We start from the raw sequence: 21,445 nt of genomic DNA, 5'->3' as shown, positions 1-21,445 counted from the left end.
CCTACTTTGCTCACATTATGAGAAGACAAGATTCTGTGGGAAACTCAATAACGCTAGGAAAAGGGGAAGACCTAGAACTAGGTGGCTGGCCTCAATAAAAGAAGCCATGTTCTCCAGCTTGCAAAATCTGAACAAGTCTGTTAATGATAGGAAGTTTTGGAGGTTTTTCCTTGATAGGGTCGCCATAGGTCGGAGGCGGCTTGACAGCACATAACACACATCCTATTGGGGAGGGGGATATACAGAACGGCATATTCCCTCTGGAAGTAAGATCCAGTGGATCCTTCCTCCTCCCCTGCGGCTGAGTTCGGATCAGTCTGAGAAGAACCACTCAGGAGCTGCTTTCCACGGGGCCCCAAGGAGGCCGCCGGGGACGTCCTTCCTGCTTTCCTTGGGGTTGTCTGCCACCCCCGAGAAGGGGATCTCGCCGCCTCTTCCTCCTCCTCAGCTTCGCGGGATCTCCCCGCGGTGCGTCCGCGAAGGGGGTGTGCGCGTGTGTGAGGGAAGCGGCGCGCCCTCCCGCTGCCTCCTCCTCTTCCTTCGCCTCCTCCCGGCGGCTACCCAGAGTGCTGTCGCCGCGGCCGGGCAGGCGCGAAGGAAGCGGCCTCGGCCGTGGTTGTCGTCGGCGCGGTTCTCTTTCCTTCCTTCCCCTCGTCCCTCTCCCGGCTGGTCGTGAGGGAAAAGGGCGACGTCCGGCTCGCGGGCCCCGGCTGAGGAAACGGCGGCGCGGCCCAGCATGCGAGTGTGAGATGCTTCCCCCGGCGGCAGCGGCTCCTGACTGGGCCCAGGTGGCTTCGGCGGCCCCCGCGCCGTGGATGCGACTCCGGAGCCGGCGCTTCGCCTTCCACAAACATTTCTATAGGACTCATTCGCCCTGCTGAGGGGGAGGAAAATTGGTCAGGAGCGAAGCGAACCCGTCAGAAACCAGGCTCGGGCCTAGCCCGGCCGGTCTTTCTTCCCCCCGCGCGCCCGTTTCCTTCCCTCTCCCTCATGGAGCCCGCCGGCCGAGCCCCGCCGCTCAGCGCCACCCAGCTGGGTCGCCTGAGGGACGAGCACGGAAAGGTAAAAAAAAAAAAAAAAGGAGGGGAAGAGGAAGCGGGAAAAGGCGCCCTCCGGACTGGATCGCTCCTGAGGGGGCGCCACGGGGTCCGACCAGGCGCCAGCGCAGGGGCACGAGGGGAGGGGGCGGGGCTTGAGCGCGCGATGCCCTCTCGGTGAGGGGCGGTTGGATCGGCTTTTGGGGGGCGGGTAGAGATTTCACCTTTAAAAAAAAAAATCCCTCAAACGTTCAAACGATGCTGCGCCTTCGGAGGCTCCTCCCCCTTGGAGTTCAGTGAAATTTACTCCCGGAGGAAACCTTTGCGTGGGATTTAGCCTCTGTCAGTTTAGCTTTCTCTCCTCGCGGGGTTGAAAATGCACTTAAAGGGCAATCCTAAAGAGAGTTACGCCGGTATAAGCACATTAGAAATCAATGGCTTTAGACTGGAGTAGCTCTCCCTAGGATTCCTTTGTTAGTCTAGGCCCCTCATTCTTTTTTATAAATCCGTGTGTGAATTCAGTGGAGCTAGCAATCTGAGGAAACTGCACAAGTTTCAGCCTCTTGTCAACTCATCTTTTCTCATAGGAGTGAAAGTGCGCTTTGTCCTTTACCCACAGACTTTTTTTAACCTCCCCCTTGATTTCATGCTCTCTGAAGAAACTTTGAACAAGTTTTAGCCTCTTGTCAACTCATCTTTTCTCACAGGGGTGAAAGTGCACTTAGTCCTTTCCCCCCTTTTTAATCTCCCCCTGACATAGGTAGAACTTGCTCCCTGAGAAAACTCTTGCACAGAATTAGACTCTTGTCAACTCAGCTTTTCTCTTTGCAGGGGTGAAAGTGCACTGCAGTGCAATCCTAAAGAGAGTTACCCCAGTCTAAGCCCATTGATTTCAGTGGGGTTAGACTGGAGGAACTCTTCTTAGGATTGCACTGAAATCAATGGTCTTAGACTGGAGCTGCTCTCCTTAGGATTTCTCTATTAGTCCTGTCCCCTCAGCCTTTAAAAAAATCTTTCCTTGAATTCAGTGGAACTTGCTCTCCAAGGAAACCTTTGCACAAGTTTTAGCCTCTTGACAACTCATCTTTTCTCCTCAGAGGGGTGAAAGTTCGCTCAGTCCTTTCCCCATAGACTTTTTTAAACCTCCCTCTGAAATCTGTGGGATTTACTCCCTGAGGAAACCCTTTCAAAAAATTAGGCTTTTTTCATCTCATCCTTTCTCCTCAGAGGGGTGAAAGTGCACTTAGTCCTTTCTCCTCAGTGTTTTTAAAATCTCTCCTTGAATTCAGTGAAATTTACTCCCTAAAGAAATCCTTGTGCAAGATTAATCTCTTGTCAACTCATCCTTTCTCCTCACGGGTGAAAATGCCCTTAGTCCTTTCCCTCCAGCTCTTTTGAAAAAGTCTCCCCTTGAATTTAATGGAATTTAATCCCTGAGGTAACCCTTGCCCAGGATTAGGCTCTTGTCCACTCATCCTTTCTCCCCTTCGTTGAAAGGACTCTTAGTCCCTTCCCCAGCTCTTTTTTTCATTTCAGTATGATTTTATAGCACCTATTCACAAACCATTTTTAACACAATTGCCCTTTGAACTCCTTCAAATCACATGGATGAGCTTTGGGTGTGTTGGTTGCCTGTACTGTGTCACAAGGCTGTTAAACTTGGTCAAGATCCCTTAATGCAGATTAGTTACCCGCTTGATCTCTTTCGGCTACTGTTTGATACTCATAACAACAATTTGCTGTTGACACATAAGTTACCCCTTGGCCTTGTTTAACCACCTTGTTCTGATGGCCACAACTGTGTTGGGCTGTCACAAACACTTAATGCAGATTAATCACCCCTTGACTTATTTTCTTGTACTTAGGATCATCCACAACCCTTTTGCACTTGCAGCCAATCTGCAGTTGACGCAGGAGTTACCCCTCAACCTCTTTCAACCATGTTGTTGCCCTGACAGTCACAACCCTGTTGTACTGTCATAATCATTTAACACGGATTAAAGCCCTTTAATCTTGTTGATGTAACCACAGTTGTTGAAGGACAAACTCCCTGTCGCTTTATATTATGAATTTATCAGTGAAATGTGTATTCTATTTGTATTGGTGATTTTATGGAATGAAAGGTATTTGTAGTGTTTGGACATTAATTAATGTGATACAACAACAGTCTGGGGTGTGTACAAGAGCTTTGGGGTAGAGAGGACATTGATCTTGGGCAAGGCTTACTGCAAGGAGAGTGAACAGATAGTGTTCTGTACTGCAACTGTTGATAACTGTTGTTATGTTCTTATAAGGATGGCTTTTTGTTTCTCAGTATGCATATTATATTTATTATATTTACACTTCACTTTTCAGATAGCAGCTGTCTCCCAAAGCAGTTCATATCAAATTAAGAAACACAGGCTCCTGCCCTTAAGCTTGCAAACTAGAAACACAAGAGGGAACAAGAATGGAGGGGAAAGGAAGAGGACAGCCTGACATCAGCAACATTTATTTATTTCTTTAACTTTTTTTATTCTGCCTTTTTGCCCCTACAGGACAAGCTGATCATTTTTAGCTTGTGTTTCTTCACAAGAGTTAGGAGAGGGGTTGCAGCCTAATGGTAGCTCTTAGACCTCTAGTCAGTGGCAGAGGCTAGAGTGTCTTTCACCTTTGTGTGTACACATGCGTATGCTGAAAATGGAATAGCGGAAGACAAGGATCTTTCACAGCTGTTTTCAGGCAGTGAGTCAAAAACCAAGGTTATGTTGCTGTTGGGGTTGATTAGAGGTAGAGTACAATTGATAGGCCAGGTTCTGTCTCTAAAACAGACCTGCCAGACAGATATTAAACAATAATTTTCTTCAAACACATGCGGCATGATGAAAATCCTATGGTTAGGAGAATTAGTACAATATACGGCTAAGGTGTGATATGCCCACTGCATATGGAGAAATGGTGGAAAGGAAGGACCACAAATTGATGACTGTTTTTGGAAGGATATTGCCCCAGCTCCCAGTAGGGATGAAACGGCACAATGAAAGAATGATGCGAACCCTCCCCCTCACCACGCTGCCTCCATTGAGAACCAGCCCTTTCCACATGAGTATTTGGTTGTATACCAGTCTGGTTTGTGTGGTTTTTGAAAAAAGAAAAACACGTACAGACCACATGATTAGGTGTTGAGAATGGGATATAACAACAACAACAACATTTGATTTATATACCACCCTTCTGGACAACTTAACACCCACTCAGAGCAGTTTACAAAGTATGTTATTATTATCCCCACAACAATCACCCTGTGAGGTTGGTGGGGCTGAGAGAGCTCTGAGAAGCTGTGACTGACCCAGCTGGCTTCAAGTGGAGGAATGGGGAATCAAGCCCGGTTTTCCATATTAGAGTCCTGCTGCTCTTAACCACTACACCAAACTATATCATTAATGGAGGGAAGGGGCTCCTAGTGCCCTTCTTCTATGCTGTTTCCAACTGAATGTGAATTGTTCATTGTATTTACAGTTTTCACACCTGGGACTGAAAGTAAAGTAAGTAGGACAGAGTAGTTCCTAATCGGAAAAGACCTTCTGAGTCTCTACAAGTAGGAATTTGAAAGTTGGCAGCTCCCCTCATCTTGCTAACTGGCTGTAGGCATTAAACCTGCTGATGAAGGCAAAATGGAGAAATACGAAAACAGGCAGCTCTTGTGGCGGGAACAACTGCTGCTCCTGCAGTGATGCTGCTCCTGCGCCTATATATTGGGAGGGGGTAGAAGAACAGAGTGCAGATTTGGTCCTGTTTCTCTAGTGGCTATAGGCTATGAAGTGATTTGGATCACGGCAACATGTTTTACATTGGGTACTGCTTGGGCCTAGATTTTGTTGGGGAGAAAATTTAAAATAGTTTACAAAGAGAAAAGAGTCTTGGATATTTTTCTGTGAGACAACTTCTACCTATCCCTTAGGGTCAAACTAGACAATGTGATAGAGAGCCTAAATATATTAATGTGCCTGCACATTAATGTATAAAGTAGATGGGCGAGGGCTAGTTTAATAGAAAATGGGAGTACAAGGGTGAGGGGAGCTAAACCCTGCCCTATCCCCCGGGATGAGCTGCGTTTGGAGAAGGAAGCTTGAAGCAATGGAATTCAGCTAGTAAGGTGGGGAGAAGGGGAAGGGCCTATTTCCACATCACCTGCATTCTTTCCTAAAAATAGAAAATGTGAATGAGAGGTTACTTGGATCCTTCTTCTCATCTTTCCAATCCAATCCTAGCCATTTAATCGTGTCTGATCCTTGGCTACTCTGTAGATCGTATCCCTCCAGGCCTTTCTGTCTCTGACTGCTTCTTTCAATTCCTTCATGTTCAGTCCAGTGTCTTTCATGATGGTATCCAGCCAGCAGGTTTTTGGTCTTCCTCATTCCACTCACCATTCCTAGCATTATTGATGTTTCTAGCGAGTTGGCCCGCATTACGTGCCCGAAATAGCTGAGCTTCTGCTTTGTAATCTTCCCCTCCAGAGACATGTCAGGTTTTATGCGTTCCAAGACAGCTTGGTTTGTTACTTTGCTGTCCAAGGGATCCTCAGGAGTCGTCTCCAACACCACAGTTCGAATGAGTCAATTTTTCTCCTGTCCATTTTTGTTAAGGTCCATGTCTCACATCCGTAGGTTGTTATAGGAAACACAATGGCTGTGACCAGTCGGCGCTTGGTGCTTATTGTGACATCTTTGCATTTCCAGATTGAGTCCATGCTGACCATTGCTGAGCGTCCAAGTGTGATTCGCCGCTTTACTTCAGGTGTCCAGTCACCCCTGTTATTGATTTGTGAACCTACTTGTTTAAATAGACAGAGAAATTAAATAGTGGAAGTACAGTTGAAATTGTTGTAAGCAGAATTTGGTTCAATAACAATTCTGAAATAGTTGATTATTTTTGTCTGTCATGGTTTATAATGTTAACATCAGCATTATTTAATGTACATATAAAAACTGAGGTGGGAACTCAGGAGTTAAATCTTGAGCAGTTGCTGACAGAATGGTAGATTGCGGTTTCTAGACCTCAAATTAAAACACACAAGACATGTTTTGGCAAAAAAAAAAAAAGTAAGTATGGGGAGGTTTCCTGTTATGGGACAGCAGGGCTGCAATTATAAAGGTACTGCAGAGCTCAAATTGCACTCCTTTTCAAGATATGGGTGTCAGTTGAACAAAATAAAAGCACACACCATATTTTTTTTTTGCTTTTGTTCAATTTATTTTCAGGAAACACGTTAACCGTAATTTTGGGGAAGGTTAGAAGTTAGAACGTAAGAGCATTGGAACAGTGGTCCATCTAGTACAGCAACGTATTTCAAACAGTGTCCAATTAGATGCCCTTTCCCTGAAGGCCCCTCAACACTGGTCTTGTAGGGTTATGGAAGTTCCATTTATGTCCATCAACATCTGTTATCCATCATGACTATTGACCAGGAAATTGCCAAATTCCTTTTTTTAAAGCCGGCTATCATGAATTAGCTTGGTAAGCCTACTCCAACATAAATGGTCTGACTTCCACTTTGAGTTCTATCTCGGATTAGTCACAAACTCATAATTACTAATCGGATCCTTTTTGAGTGTTATTTCTTTTAAATCAAATCACTTTAAAATCAATTAATGAAAGGTTCCCCATATGTTTACTGCTGCACCATCTGGGCTGTTTTCAGGTCATTACAATCTGTTGTGTAAATAAGTGCCATAATATGTAGCAAACATGCGTAGTTTTCTTGGGAAGTTTGAGACTCTATATAGAAGCACGGAGTCAAACCAAACCTGATTCCAGACCCAGAGTTTATCCCACCATCCTTTCTTATACTGGAACAGTCTTTGGCTTCGTTCACACATGCATCTCCTTCACTTACAGTCTTACAAAATATTTGAGAACGGATTTCTTTGAAATCTTACTGTATTTGTGGTGATGATGGGTTGACTTGTGAGTCGTGTGACCCATTGTCCTGTGGCTTTGGATTGTGGATGACTCACTCGTACTTGCAGGCCCGTTGCCACATAATTAATGCACACAAGTGAAGCCGCTTTTAAGCTGAATCCAGAACACAATAAAAATTGGGAATTAGGTTATTGATTCAGAATTACGAGTTGATTAAAAGAAGTGTCGCGGTGGTACTCTTGAATGAGCCAGGAGCATCTAAACTAATTTTTTTGATGGTGGTGAGGCCTTATCAAGTATCGGCGAGCATCAGGCAGAACAAAAGTTATCCCACTGCAACATACAGCTGCTCTTGTGTATGAAAAAAACGAGTGTTCCTGTACATACTTATTTCTTTAAAACATTTCTATGCTGCCTTTCCAACCAGTTGCAAACATTAAAACATTTCAGACATTTAAAAAAGAAATACATATAAAAATTTAAAACAAATAAAACAATACAAACATAAAAATACGCAAGCAGGAAGGAGGACTATTAAGAGTTAGTGCGGGAACACCAAACAATTTTTTTTTCTTTAATGGAACACATCCATAAAATATGGAACATATCTTTTATGGTATAGTGTTCCGCCTATCTCTGTAGCTCTCCAAGATTTTGAAAATGACCCATGAGACAGTCTTGTTCTCAAAATCTTGATCTGTTGTAAGCAGAGCAGTGTGAACTGAATCTACAGAAGGCACATAAGCTACATCAAAGGGAAAAAAGATTGTAAGCATTATTACCCAAGAAAATATTAACTGAGTTGGCAGTTGATGCTGTAACGTCAAATTTCTTGCTTGGAGTGCTAGCTGTACATTCCCACTGCATGTTCGTTTTATGATATTGTATACAGGATGGAGGGAGGCAGAATCGTTGGTGAAAAACTATATCAATATGTAGTATTTTTAAAATTTATTCTTTTTTATTTAGGAATTTAGTGAACCTTTAAAATTAGAGTTTCCAGCTCTGGGTTGGGCAATTCCTGGAGCTTTGGTGGGTGGAGCCTGGGGAGGCAGGTTTTGGGGAGAGGAGGGACCTCAGCAGGGTGTAATGCCAAAGAGCCCACCTTCCAAAGTAGCCACTTTCTCCAGGGAAACTGATCTCTGTCACCTGGAGATCTGTTGCCTGGGAATCTGACGTCGTGATTGGCTTATCCTGCTGGCAAATAAACTTTCAGCAATTTTTTTGGGAGGGAAGGTCATCTTACTGTATGATCAGACATTTCATGAGAAAAAACCTTGTGTGCAATTTTACTGGACAGATTTCCTGGTATCATTAAACCTGATTAAGGGGAAGCTGTTTCTAGGCTCCTCTTTAGTTGACCTACCTGCTTAACTACCTTTGTACTGCTCTAGGGGAAGTACTTTCTTAATGAGCCTCAATCAGTTTCCAGTGATAGACAGTTTCAGCCTGTCTGCGCAATGTGAAAGGGGTTCTGTTTAGTTCTCTCCTCTCCAGCATATTGTAGGGGAGAACAGAGCATATCTAGAAGCAGAATCCATACTGCCTCTCTTGTTATAGACCGGAATTGGTCAATAAACAAGCAATCAACATGAATAATTAGAGTTACATATATACTGTGATTCTACCAGAGACGAGGTTTGGATCCAGTGATGCACAAGGGGAAACAAAAACGGACTTAGCCCAGTTCAACTTGCACAAGATCTTGCACAACACCAAACACTTTCCTACCTATATATTATAATGATGACCAGAATTTGTTTGCACAATATTGTGCGCAAGTGGAAATGCAGTGAAGTACAATAAGTCCGACTTAGCACACAAGCAAATGCTGTGGTTATTTTTTTTTCCTATATTTTTTTCTTTCCACTTGTATAAGAGCTCTAGTGCAAGTGGAAGTTTTGTGCTGGATCCAACTCCAAGTTTCTAGTCCTTATGGCTGTGAAACTATAACAGTAAAGTGGAGCAAATTAGTCAAAAGAACAGAAATCACCAGAAGAATCGAGACTATGCACATTTGCTTAATAGAAATAATTTATGTGGGTCACAGGAGTCCAGCTTTTCCTGGGCAGAATCCTGAGTAACAGGTTTGGGAAAGGTCTTTCTCTTCCTGCCATCTGCTACAGTTAATACAGAGCTATGTGAACTAAGGTCCAATGTAAGGCGGCTTCATATGTCTGTGTTCATAGGTTTGATATGCACATAGACCGGGCTATATGATATCCGTAGTTCTGTGATTGGCTGTCTCAACATCTTTAGTTTTTAATGAAGCGCAGCGCTGGATCAGCATGATCACAGCAGCATGGCGTGGAAGGGCAGTATTCGATCTCTTCCCCCATGCCATTTTCCACATCAGAATTGCCCTCCCTCCAATTACTGCATGGCCATGGAGGGAGGTATTCCACACACGCTGGATAATGCACTTTCAATGCTCTTTAGTGATTATTTGGAACTGGGTTTTCATGTGTGAAACACAAAATCCACTTCTAAAGGATAACTAAAGTGCATTGAAAGTGCATTATTCAACGTGTGTGGAAACGACCGTATTTTCCTCCCCTAGAATAGCTGCAAGTAGCTTCAGATGAGCTATTTCAGATGCTTTGTTCTCATCAAGCTAGCATGACTCCATGCCTGCACTTCATTCAAAACAAGAAACAACACTGGAAATGCCGTCGTGGATCTCCCGTCCTTAGCCCACTGAAACCGGGATCAGACTGTTCATCTTCCAGCAGTAATTCGTTTGTGCTAATTTTGAGTTTTGGGAAAGCCTGTCTTCTTGTTATTATATGGCAAGAAAGAATTTTTAAACAACAGTCGCTCCCTTACATTCTACTCCTGCATCTTCTAGGCTGCTTTGGAAGAGATTTCTGCTCGGTTTCCACAAGTAGCTTCATAGAAGCCCCAACGTAATATGTTTGCCTCTGTATTTGGAGATCAGCACAATCCGATTTCAATAAATGCCTTTTCAATAAAACAGTTCTTTGGGGGTTCCCCCCCCCTTTGCTTGTGTGTGAGATACAAGAGAACAAGACCTGGAAACATGCTGATAAAGTGCCATTGTAACATACTCAAAAAGATGATTAACAGGGAGCTGTATTCCACTGTTTACGAAAATGGGGCATCCTGCTTGATACAAACATAGGAGACTATATTTTTGTACCTCTGTAGACAACGGTTCAAGTTGTTTGAGTCGTGATGTGTGCATTTACAGTAGGTCTAATATATATTTTTAACAGAATGACAGTGGATGCTATTTGTGGACTTCCACGAGAGGAGCGTATTCTTTGTTCAAGTTAAAAGCTGCTCTGTGAAAGTGGACTTTGCTGTGCACATCGGATTGGATCCAATAGCTTGGCCACAGTTGCTTAGAGTAACACATCCCCCCCTCCCTAATTCTGTCCAGAAAAGCACATTATATCCTATCCCGATGTAGTTCCTATTCGGCTTGCTGAAGATTTATTGCGCTTAATTTTCTTTGTGGTGACATGTTGACATGTTGTTTTAGGCCTCATTCCCATTGGCTATTTCATATTTAAAAAAACCCTTGCAGATTGAAAACCTGTGTATGGAGGGAGGAAGAATCCAGCCCAGTCTTCACTCTGGCTTTTTAAAAAAAAATGCGCAGAGATTTTCAGTGAAATCCTAAGCAGAGTTACTCCAGTTGAAGCCCACTGATTTCAATGGGCTTAGACTGGAGTAACTCTGCTTAGGATTTCACTGTTTGTGTATGCTTTGTATGGAAGAGCATTTAGGCATGATAGCCCTCACTTGCCGTCTGAAGTGGTACGTCCCAGACCCACTCCTCAATAAGCACCAGGTCACTTGCTTGACTTTGAACATTTTCCCACACTTGATACTAGAAATCGCATCAACAGAAAACAAGGATTATTATTTTTGGCAGCATTTCTTCAACCATGTTCCTTATTAGAGATTCGTTTGTGAGATGCCCAGGAAATATCCAGGAAGCTTCCCTGAAAGACTTTCTGTCTAACCTTTTCCTCCAATCCAAAAGCGTAGGCAGCATTCTGGGATGCATTCAGTTTGCATGGGGTGATAGTTAACCTCAGCGGGCTGACTGGTGGCCTTGCATGAACTGTAGCTTAGAATTTTCTGCAGTTTGGTGTAGTGGTTAACAGTGGCAGGACTCTAAATCTGGAGAGACAGGTTTGATTCCCCTCACTCCTCCACTTGAAGCCAGCTGGGTGACCGTGGGTCTGTCACAGCTCTCTCAGAGCTCTCTCAGCCCCACCCACCTCACAGGGTGATTGTCATGAGGATAATGATAACATGCTTTGTAACCTGCTCTGAGTGGGCCTTAAGTGGTCCTGAAGGGTGGTATATAAATCGAATATTGTTGTTGTTGTTATTGGGCAGGGGTTTCTTGCAAGCCTGATTGTGGTGGAAGGGCTCCCGAGAAGTCGAACTTCTGCTGCTGTAGAAGTTAAGGAACATGTTTTAGAGCTGTGGATTTTTTCAAAAAATTGTTTCTTTGGTGGACACAACATACATCCTCTCAGGTCTCAACTTTAGGACAGCAGTGTCTTAAAGCAAAAGTATGTCCTGCCCAAATCCCTCCCTCCATGACCTTTTTGGATATATCCCTTTCCTCTTTTTCCATAGGGGGAGCAATAGTAATTTTTGTTAGGGCAGCAATGTCCCCATTACCTGTGGCTTCCTTCACACAATAAATATGCATTTATTTTATTTAGAGAACTTGTACGTCACCTTTCCAGGTCTGCCCAAGGCAGCTTGCAACTAAAAGCTGGCCTAAAAGCTGTTTGCTTGTTGACTCTTCTTCCTATTTAATTAATTAATTGATTAATTAATTAGATTTATATCCCACCCTCCCTGTGAATGAGCTCAGGGCGGCTAACATCAACAAACATCAGTGAATACAGTCTTAAAAACACACAAAACTATAAAAGTTATCACCAATCACAGTGATTCAATTTGTGTGAGTATTTAAAAGGGGTTTAAAAATATTTTATTGCTTTGAAGACCCTAAATTTGGCAGAAAGATGGCATAAAAATGTTTTAATTAATTTTTTTTAAAAATAGCAAATTTTGTTTGCATCACAGAGCTATGTTGTGCAAGGTTGTAGTACTTGTTTATAATATTTTGAAGTTTCATCTCTGCATAATGACAGAGGTCAACTGAGACAAGTCTTATTTAAGCTTTGAGATAGTTCAGAGGTAACACATCTGGTTCTGCATGAATGAGCTGAAAGTGAATTCTTTTTGTGCAAGCTAGTTTGCTGTTAAAACCAGACTGGCGAGCTATATCTAGCACTTCCCCTCCAGGGCAAACTGTTATTAGTGCTACATCAGGAGTTGGCACAGATGTTGTTTGTGTAATGCCACACTGTGGTTTGGTCTGAGTTTTAAGCCATGCCGTAAGCGTTGAGGTGTGCAAATTAGGACTGGAGGCCATATCTAGCCCGTAGGTGGTTCCAGCCCTCGAGCTCCTTGACAGTTTGTCAGGGATGTTATCACAGCAAACTGAGCGTAGAAAAGCTCAATGGACATTCAGAGCAGGACTGAGGGCCATGTCTGGGTGTCCACTTTTTTTGAGAGCTCCATGATGTAGCTACTTCCTGAGCTGGCAGTCTCAAGCTTGCCCACCCCTGCCGTAGCACACCTGAGCCAGATTTGCCGCATTAGATCCAGTAATAGGTAGGGCTTTATATAATCCAAAATGGCAGCATGAGTTCCTAACATAAAATAATTTGCATTTACTCTTTTTTGATAACTAAGCATCATTTTTACTTTGTTTACCAATATGAGACAACGTTCGATGCTTCCTATCCAGCATGCGCTTAGATGGAATTTCTTTCACTTGCGCTTGGCTTTCTATAGTCTGTGAAATTTAAAGGTTGTGCATTTGATTGAAAGAAAATGTTGAATGTGCTGCTTGATTCGGGGTTAAGTGGCCTCAAATTGCTCACCTCTTTGCTTATATTCCGATGGCTTTTCAAGTAGTAAATAATATTCCTTAGCACTTGTAACAGTGCTTCACATCTTCAGAGTGCTTCCAACATGTTAATTAATGACAACATCCACGAGGTAGCAATTGCATCTTATTCCCATTTTACAGCTGAGGAAGTTTGCACTGACCACTCAACTCCAGGATTCCAGGAAAGTTATTGTCAGATCACAGAGTTCTAAATTAGAAAGAGTCAAGTGGGGGACACCGGCAAGAATTTGAAGGGAGCATCTCATTTTCTCCCCAACATGTCCTCTTTCCCTTCCCTGCTACCCCATAGCTTCTCCCCCCTTTCTTGCTTCCTTCTTTCCTTCCCACTCATCTTTGTATGCCCCCCTATCTTCACCCCCTCAACAGCCTCTCCCCTATGGCCCAGTAGCATGGTGCTGGTTGAGCCAGGCCCAGTTTCATGGTGGGGAACATGCAAGGATTTGTGTGGGATATTTCACTTTTCTCTGTATCCCCTTTCCCACGCTATTTCCTCTTTCCTTCCTCCTGTCAGCTTTCGTATACTCCCCTTTCCCTATATCTTTCCTTCACATCCACTAAATAACTTACCTTTTATCTGTCCCCCATCTTCACCTGTATTTCTTGATTTACTTCCTTCATATACTGCCTTTCTCCACAGTGGGGAGTTTATGTCATGCTCCTTGCCTCTGTATTATCCTCATAACAACCCTGAAAGGGAGGTTAGGCTGGATCAAAGTCTCCCAATGAGTCTTCCACAGCAGAGTGGTGATTTGAACCTGGGTCTCCTACATTCTACTCTGAAACTCCAAACACTACACTACACTGGCTTTTGTGGGGGGCTGCTGTTGAACAGTAGCAAGTAACCAGGCCTAGGTGAGTCATGCAGTCATATGGTATCAAGTTACCCAGTGGTTGCTTCTGGGCTTGGGCCAATGAGTCCTCCCACAAAGGCCAAAATAATCCTGGAAAGGGTTATTTTCTGCCCTTTCTTGACAGAAACCAATCCTGGAATACTGGCCAAACTGTTATGGTTGCCTAGCCACAGCCACCGGTTAAAGCAATGATCCTCTGATTAAAGCTATAGGCACTTGTTTTATCATTTTTTTTAAAAAAAACTCCAATATATTTTTTAGATTTTTTTGCAAATCTGGGGCATTCTTCTGGTGTATATGAAGATATGCCTTGTCCATTCATAGCTCCAGTCTCTGGATTTAAGTATCCTCAGATCAGGGCCCCTTGGCTATTAGTCTATAAGATTAACAGTGCTATCCTAAGCAGAGGGGTGTCCTCCTAGGCCCAAGGGGAAGTCTGCTTAGGATGGCACCAAAACTGTCCATTTGTGAAGGAGGCCAGATCCTCACTTGTAAACAAATGTCCCAACCGTAAACATAAAACCAATATAGGTCTTTGTGAAATGTTGGTGCGAGTTTCATGTTTAAATCCGTTGTTCATGAAATTGGTGACACTGCATTAGGTTCTAACAATTACAGGGTTGTAATTGTGATATGAGTATAATGAAGGAATCATAGAATTGGGTAGAGTCCGCTGGCTACCATTTTCAGGAATATCCAGTATATGTATATATGTAGAAGTAGAGGTGTGAGTATTTTGGCGGTGGACAGCGGCATGCAAAGTGTCTCCATTGGGTTTTCAAGTCAAGAAAATTTCAGAGGTGGTTTGCCATTGCCTGCCTCTGTGTAACATCCCTGGACTTCCATGGTGGTCTCCCATCCAAGTACTAAACAGAGAACTGACCCTGCTTATCTGACAAAATCAGCTAGCTTGGGGCATTCAGGATAAGTAAGGCATGAGTACTTTAAACCAGTGGATAAATGGAGCCAATGTGGTGTAGAGTGGAGAACTGGAGAGATCGTGTTTGAATCCCCTCTCTGGCCAAGCCTCTTTCAGTTTAACTTCTTCGGCAGTGTAGTTGTTGTGAGGATAAAATGGAGAAGAGGAAAATCATGTGGTAAGTGGCTTTGGGGAGAAAAGTGAGATTTAAAAAGTGGTAGAGGACAGTAAAAGCGAGTGAAAGTATCACTGTGTTGAAACAAGCAACCCTCGGCCTTTCAGATGCTTTCTTTTTGCACAAGGAATTCGACCACCAGGACACGGTTCTGTGATCTCTTGATGGAAATTTCCTAGCTGAAGCTGAAGTCCTGATTACACTTACTTTGTAGTCCTGTTAAATTTTGTGGTACTTGGTTCCTGAGTAAATATACATTGGATTGTGCTGAAGACCTGATGTTTGCAATGTAAAGATTACGGCTCTGGAATTTAACTTCTTTGTTAAATTTCAGCTTCAGATGTCGGTGAATTGTTTGTGTCTGTATGTATGTTTTTTTGAAAGTAAAGTATTTTGACTTCTGCTCAAGCAAGAACGTTTGTTTTTCTTGCCAGATACTGAGTTTGGATTTTAAAGAGCTGAAGCATGGGTAAATTGGCTATTCAAAAGAGGCATGCATAAACTAGTTGTTAAAAAGAGCTTGTGTAATTGCTTGCCTACTGAAGGTGGAAATTCACATGATGGTGCCCCCTTGTGGCACCTAAAGAGCATTATTATTGATAAACAGGTTCTTTTCTTTTTAAAATATATAATGCATCATTTTTAAGGCAACAGTTTGTTTTGAAACAAGAATCTGAGGAAATAAGCAGCATCAGTAGATCATTGTTGACCGAGAGAAGAGATACTTGTCCTTATTTTTCTTGGAACATTTGAATACATTTCCACATGTTGCTTGGTTTTAATTACTTAGTACCTGATCAGGCAATATGTTTTTGGCCAGTGTGGCTTAATAATTCTTCTAAGTTTAAGTATTTTAATATTCAGATAAGCCACAGGCAATTTCATATTAGCAAGAACATAAATTGTTTATGGCTAGTAGACAAAATAAATCTGGTGCTGTTGTGTTGCAGAGATCTCATGGAGATTTGATGTTAACTCGGACTCATTTTCCTTAACCATGGTTAAGTGTTGGGCTCAGAGTCTCTCTACACGAGATGCTTCGGTGTGTGTTCATCAAGTGTAGGGGGATGCAATGTTAGCTGGGAAGTGTAGTTTAAAAAGACCAAGCCGGTGGAGATTGCTTCTCAGAGCGTTTGTCAATTTCATCTTCACCTTCCCATAGGTTCTGTCAATTTCACCTCTCCAGTCTAAAACTGTGTGGGATCGCAACCAGAGGACAGCGAGGAATGGAAATGGCCTGGAGCTGCTTTCCAGGGCCAGGCTTGGACCTGGAGAGGTTCTGATGGGCTCAAGTTTCCCTTCTGGCATTTCACTGCCCCTTCACACAGCTCCCGTGTATAACAAAACCTTTGCCCTGCCGCTGGCTCTGTCTTTTTAAACTACCCTTGCATCTCCTGATATGTGTTCTTCACAAGTCAGATGTTTCATGTAGAGAGACTCTCAGTTCTGGCAGAATGGCAAACTCTGTGGTTTGCCGCTATGTAAGCAGTCCTGGGGATCCTTGGCCATTCGCTGCTACCTTCCTTTCCCTTGCGCACAGCCAGCTAATTAGGCAGTTCTTTTGTTGCACCAAACTACAGTTTGTTATTGTATCTGATTGGTAAATGATGGTTTGCTCTAGAGATGTGGGGCAGAAAGTTTTCCAATGCTACATTTTACTGCAGAAAACTTTCTGTATGTAAATGTAGTCTGCTTCTCAATAGTTGTTGTGCTGCAAATCAATCATTTTAGATGAGCTAAATATGGGATATGAAGCCTGGGTAAATCCTGGCACTTGTATGTGATCCAGGCTTGTGCATGGCGTATTTCCTTCCTTTTGCTAACATTATTTAAATTTTGCTCACATTCTTTATTTAAACTTGAATGGGAAAATTTTCCTCTTCAAAATTTCTAGGAAAAGCCTCATCAGTGAAGTACCATTTTCTGGGTGCCTAACTTTTGAGGGTTTCTTTTGCCCCTTGCAAGCACTAGAAAGAATGGTATGACACAAGATTGTGATTAATGCTGCCACCTGGCATATGCTCGTCTGTATGGAGTCCAGGTGAACTCTGTTTCCTAGAAAACATGCATACAGTTGAACTTTACGGAGGGACAAACTGTCAGGCATTCAGGCCAAAGGCAATTACCATATGATCTTCCACAAGACTCATGATAATTACCAGAATGTTGAGTGTTTACGTCCCTTGGTTGTACCTTATGAGCCCTCCAGCATCACCTGGGCTTTTCAGGCTAGGAGGCTCATGAGAGCTCTCAGCTGGATTGGTCTCCCTCCAGTCAGCATCTGTGATGGCATGAGGAGGAGGTGCCTGTGCCTAGTCCATAGGGCTTCTTGTTTGAGTTTTGTGCCGCTGGCACAACTTTCAAACATTAGCAGTAGCTTACAATATTGGAAGGTAAGCATTATATTTTTGTTTATTGGTTCTCCTCTCCACTTTCTGATTCACCTAGTGGATATTTTCAGTGATATGTAGAAATTATAATAGGCATGCCTCTCTAGTTCCTAATAATCTGAAGACGTGTGGTTCTTTTTCTCCCTTTTGATTCTATCCTTCTGTTATCCCTTCATGGGAGATTCTAAAAGTTGGAGCTTGAAATTAAAATTGATTGAGGTTACTGATTTATTGTTTCAGTCTAAGAGGCGAAGGGTTGATGAAAACAGTATCTCTCCATGTGCTTTTCTATTGATGGCCCAATTTTTTTTTCTCCGAGAAAAAAACAACCAAAAAAAGCATATGTTCCCAATTTACATATTTACTAATTAAAAAAAGCTTCCTGGAAACATTAAGCAGACTATCTTGGGTAACCTTTAACATTGTAGCTAATGGATATCGCCTGGAAATTTTCATAGAAGGTCTTCTAAATAATGTAAATGATTATGAATATGTAACTAGTTAATATGCAGCTACGAAAGGATTATCATGTAGAGGTTAATGAATATGCTGCACTTCACGGTTTGTGGGGCTTTTACTTTTTGTGCCTTTAGCTCACTTCATGCGTGGAAAGTCATGTATTGGGAACAGAGAGCTTCCTTTTCCAGCAATTTCATGAAATAGGACAATTACATTGGACTGTTTATGGAAAAATTCATGAACATGTTTTGTGTAGTATCCCCCCCAGCTTAATTCTGCATACTCCTTAATAATAATTCTCATGAGTTGAATCCAAGCCATGCAGCAGGTCATGGAAAACTGAGCAGGATACCATGAATGAAGACAAGATATGTAGAAAAAGTAATATACAGAATATAAGTTAAATTGGTTGACTTATATGAATGCATGGATTATATGGTTTATATGGTATATGGTTTATAGAAATATTTGAAACCAGGAAATTATGAAATTATGGAAAAAGGGACAAATTGTTTGTCTAATACGGAAGAAGGGACTTAAAGATAGGGTACAGAGTGTTAAAAATAGTTAAAGAATTATTGCTTAGATTAAAGGGAAAGTATATGTTTGTTAGATAGACGAATTTAAAATGAGTAAGGGAAAAGGGACAAAGGGTTGGAAAACTGTTGGAAGTCTAAAAAAAAGGGGGGGAAGGGAGGGGGTTAGAAATTGGGAAACGGGAATTGATTGTAATGTGAAATCAAATGATTCTAATTCCAATAAAAATTTTATTAAAAAAAAAGAAAACTGAGCAGGATACCTTCAGGTTATTTGTTACATTTTTGGTCCTGCCCTTCCTCCAAGAAGATAGTTTCAGGTGGTTAGCCATTTTGGTCTATAGTAGAAGAGCAAGATTGGGGTCCAGTAGCACCTTAGCGACCACCTAGATTTACAGGTGATGAGCTTTGACTCTCAAAAGCTCGTGCCCTGGAAATCTAGTTGGTCTTTAAGGTGCTACTGGATCCAAATTTTGCTCTTCCCCCAAGGCGTTTAAGGTAGTGTTCGTGGTTCTCCACTTCTTTTATTGTCCTGACAACAGCTACATAAGTTAAGTTAGGCTGAGAGAGTTTCATGGCAGAAGGTTTATCCATTGTGCTATGATAACTCTTAGCATAACTCTACAAATTGAGTGAGTGGTCTACAATGTGGCAAGTGAAGTTCAGTGTAGGTAAGTGTAAGGTGATGCACACTGGAACAAAATAGCCTGACTTCAAGTATTTAATACTTGAGTCTGAACTTGCTGGGACTGAGAGAGAAAGAGATCTTGCAGTGGATAGCTCAGTGGAAGTGTCAACCCACTGCAGCAGTCATGAAATAGACAAACTGTTGCCTGGCTGGCAGCAGCTGTCAGGGCCAGACTAGTACCCAGAAACAGCCGACTCCAGGACAAACCTAAAGGAACTAACAACAGAACACCATAGTTCCCAGCTCAAACCCATCCAGCGTATCGTCAGTGATCTACAACTCATCCTGGAAAACGATGCCTTCCTTTCACAAGCCCTGGGTGGAAGACTTCTCCTTACCTACAGACAGCCCCCCAACCTTAAGCGACTTCTCACTAATACCCATGTATCTGCTAGCAGAGTCACCAGCACAGATACCAGACCTTTCAACAGACCCAGATGCCAACTCTGAGCCAAGCTACAAGTGACGCCTGACACAGGTTAAACACTTGTCAGCTTACCTCAAGTTTTGATGGGAAATCTAGGCATCCTGATCTTACAGCTTGGCTCTCCATTTAATTGAAGTTTACAGAACCCCCCCCCCCACACACACACACAGCGGATGGGAAGGGGGACACCTGGCGAGAGCCCAACACCTGCTCTCCCCTCCCGACCGCATGTTCTCCCTCCCATAGACTGCCGCTCTGTAAACTTCAATTAAATGGATCAGAACGCCTACATTTCCCATCAAAACTTGAGGGAAGTTGACAAATGTCCAACCTGTGTCAGGCGTCACTTGTAGCTTGGCTCTCTGCTCTTATATTTACCCAGGAAATACAATTACAGGACCCAATGGTGTCAACTACACTATCTCTGGCTCTTACAGCTGCTCACCCTCCAACGTGATATATGCCCTCATGTGCCAACAATGTCCTCTGCACAAAAGAATAAATGGACACAAATCTGACTTTAAAAATGGCAACATCCAGAAACCAGTGGGAGAACAATCTACCAGGACATTCCATCAAAGACTTAAAGCTTACCATAACTCACCAGAAACCTTTCAAAACCAAAATCCAACAGGAAGCTGCTGAATTGGAATTCATATGCAAATTTGACTCAGTCAGACTTGGATGGTTATCTCATTATCAGAAGTAACTGATTTCATTATCTGAAGCAAACTGATCCCATTATCAGAAGCTACTGATTGCATCTACTTCCCCCTCCCCAAACCACCTATATATATCTGACTAGTTTCTTCATACACTTCGTGCATCTGATGAAGAGAACTGTGGTTCTTGAAAGCTTATGCTACAGTAAAGTTGGTTAGTCTTAAAGGTGCTACTGGATTCTTTACTATTCCGCTAAAAGAAGAGTCTTGCTTCAGATAAAGGATATGTGTTCTTTCAAACAGATTCCTCTCTTAATGGGAGTCCAAGGAATCCAGCACTATATTTTTGGTTATCAACAACAATAACAACTGCACTTATATACCACTCTTCTAGACAGATTAGTGCCTCACCCAGAGCGGTAAAGAAGGTAATGTTATTATCCCCATAATACACCTGGGGTGCTGGAGCTGAGAGAAGTGACCCAAGGCTACCTACTGAGCTCATGGCAGTAGTGGGATTCAAACCAGTAGAGTGCTGATTTGCAGCCGAACCGCTTCAGCACTGTGTGCTACAGCAAGTTTCTAACTTGCTCTATCCTGATGCTGAAAGCAACACTTTACATTATTTTTATTTAGTACGTTTTCGTCCCATTCTTCCTCCAGGGTAGTGTACATTGTTCTTCCGTTTTATCCTCACAATGTCTCTGTGTGGTAGCTTCGGCTGAGAGACAGAGACAGGGTCGAAGCCACTTAACGAATCCCTTGACCGTGCGGGGACTTGAACGCACGTCGCCCAGATCTTAACCTGACGCTCTACCCAATCCACCATAATAATTTTTTTAAAAAATTGAGTAATGGTTGCTCATTTTATGTCATGCAGCTTTCCGGGTAAGAAGGTTCTTTGCTATCTTTCGATGCCAGAAAGCTGTCCGCAACCCATTTATGGAGTTTGGTGAAAGTCTGTTGTGTTGCTTAGGATTTTTAAGGAGATTGTTAACTGCAGCTTCCTCGCTGAGCGAGGTTTGCAGACTCTTCCTCGAAACGGCTGAATATAAGCCAAATCTCCTTATTTTTGCCAAGCCCTGTTTCCACACCCGCCCCCTTCTGTCCCTTTTTACAAAGAAAACCATCTGCACCTGTGATTTCATTGAAAACGGAAGGTATAGCATTATTATTTTTTTCCTGGCAAATGTTCCCATTAATTGCTTTTGCATGTTAGCTTGTTTATGGGTACATGAGAAACAAATATTTGTAAAGCTCATCTTCAAAAATGTGTGCATTCAGGATGGATTCTGGATGTGATGTACCTTAAAGTTCCTTTGCGTTCGGTGTTGATGTCCCTGACAGTTCTGGCAGGGAATTTCCTATTACCTGTAGGGCTTCTGTCATTCTTGGATTAAAGTGATTGTCTGTTGGTTATTTGCAT

At 42.7% G+C, this 21,445-nt stretch overlaps 1 protein-coding gene across 1 annotated transcript in view; it reads left to right on the top strand.

Moving 5' to 3' along the window:
- Nucleotides 1-400: 400 nt before the first annotated feature.
- Nucleotides 401-21,445, top strand: part of URI1 (URI1 prefoldin like chaperone) — a 55,797-nt gene continuing 34,752 nt past the window's right edge. The window contains exon 1 of the mRNA XM_055000566.1: nucleotides 401-1,062. Within this exon, the coding sequence (XP_054856541.1) occupies nucleotides 991-1,062 (72 nt within the window). The 5' untranslated portion in view covers nucleotides 401-990. The remainder of the gene's footprint in view (nucleotides 1,063-21,445) is intronic.

Source organism: Eublepharis macularius, chromosome 16 (assembly GCF_028583425.1).
Source record: "Eublepharis macularius isolate TG4126 chromosome 16, MPM_Emac_v1.0, whole genome shotgun sequence".
NCBI classification, from domain to species: Eukaryota; Metazoa; Chordata; class Lepidosauria; order Squamata; family Eublepharidae; genus Eublepharis; species Eublepharis macularius.
Note: the sequence above shows the minus strand (reverse complement) of the source record. Positions and strands in the feature narration are given on the sequence as shown.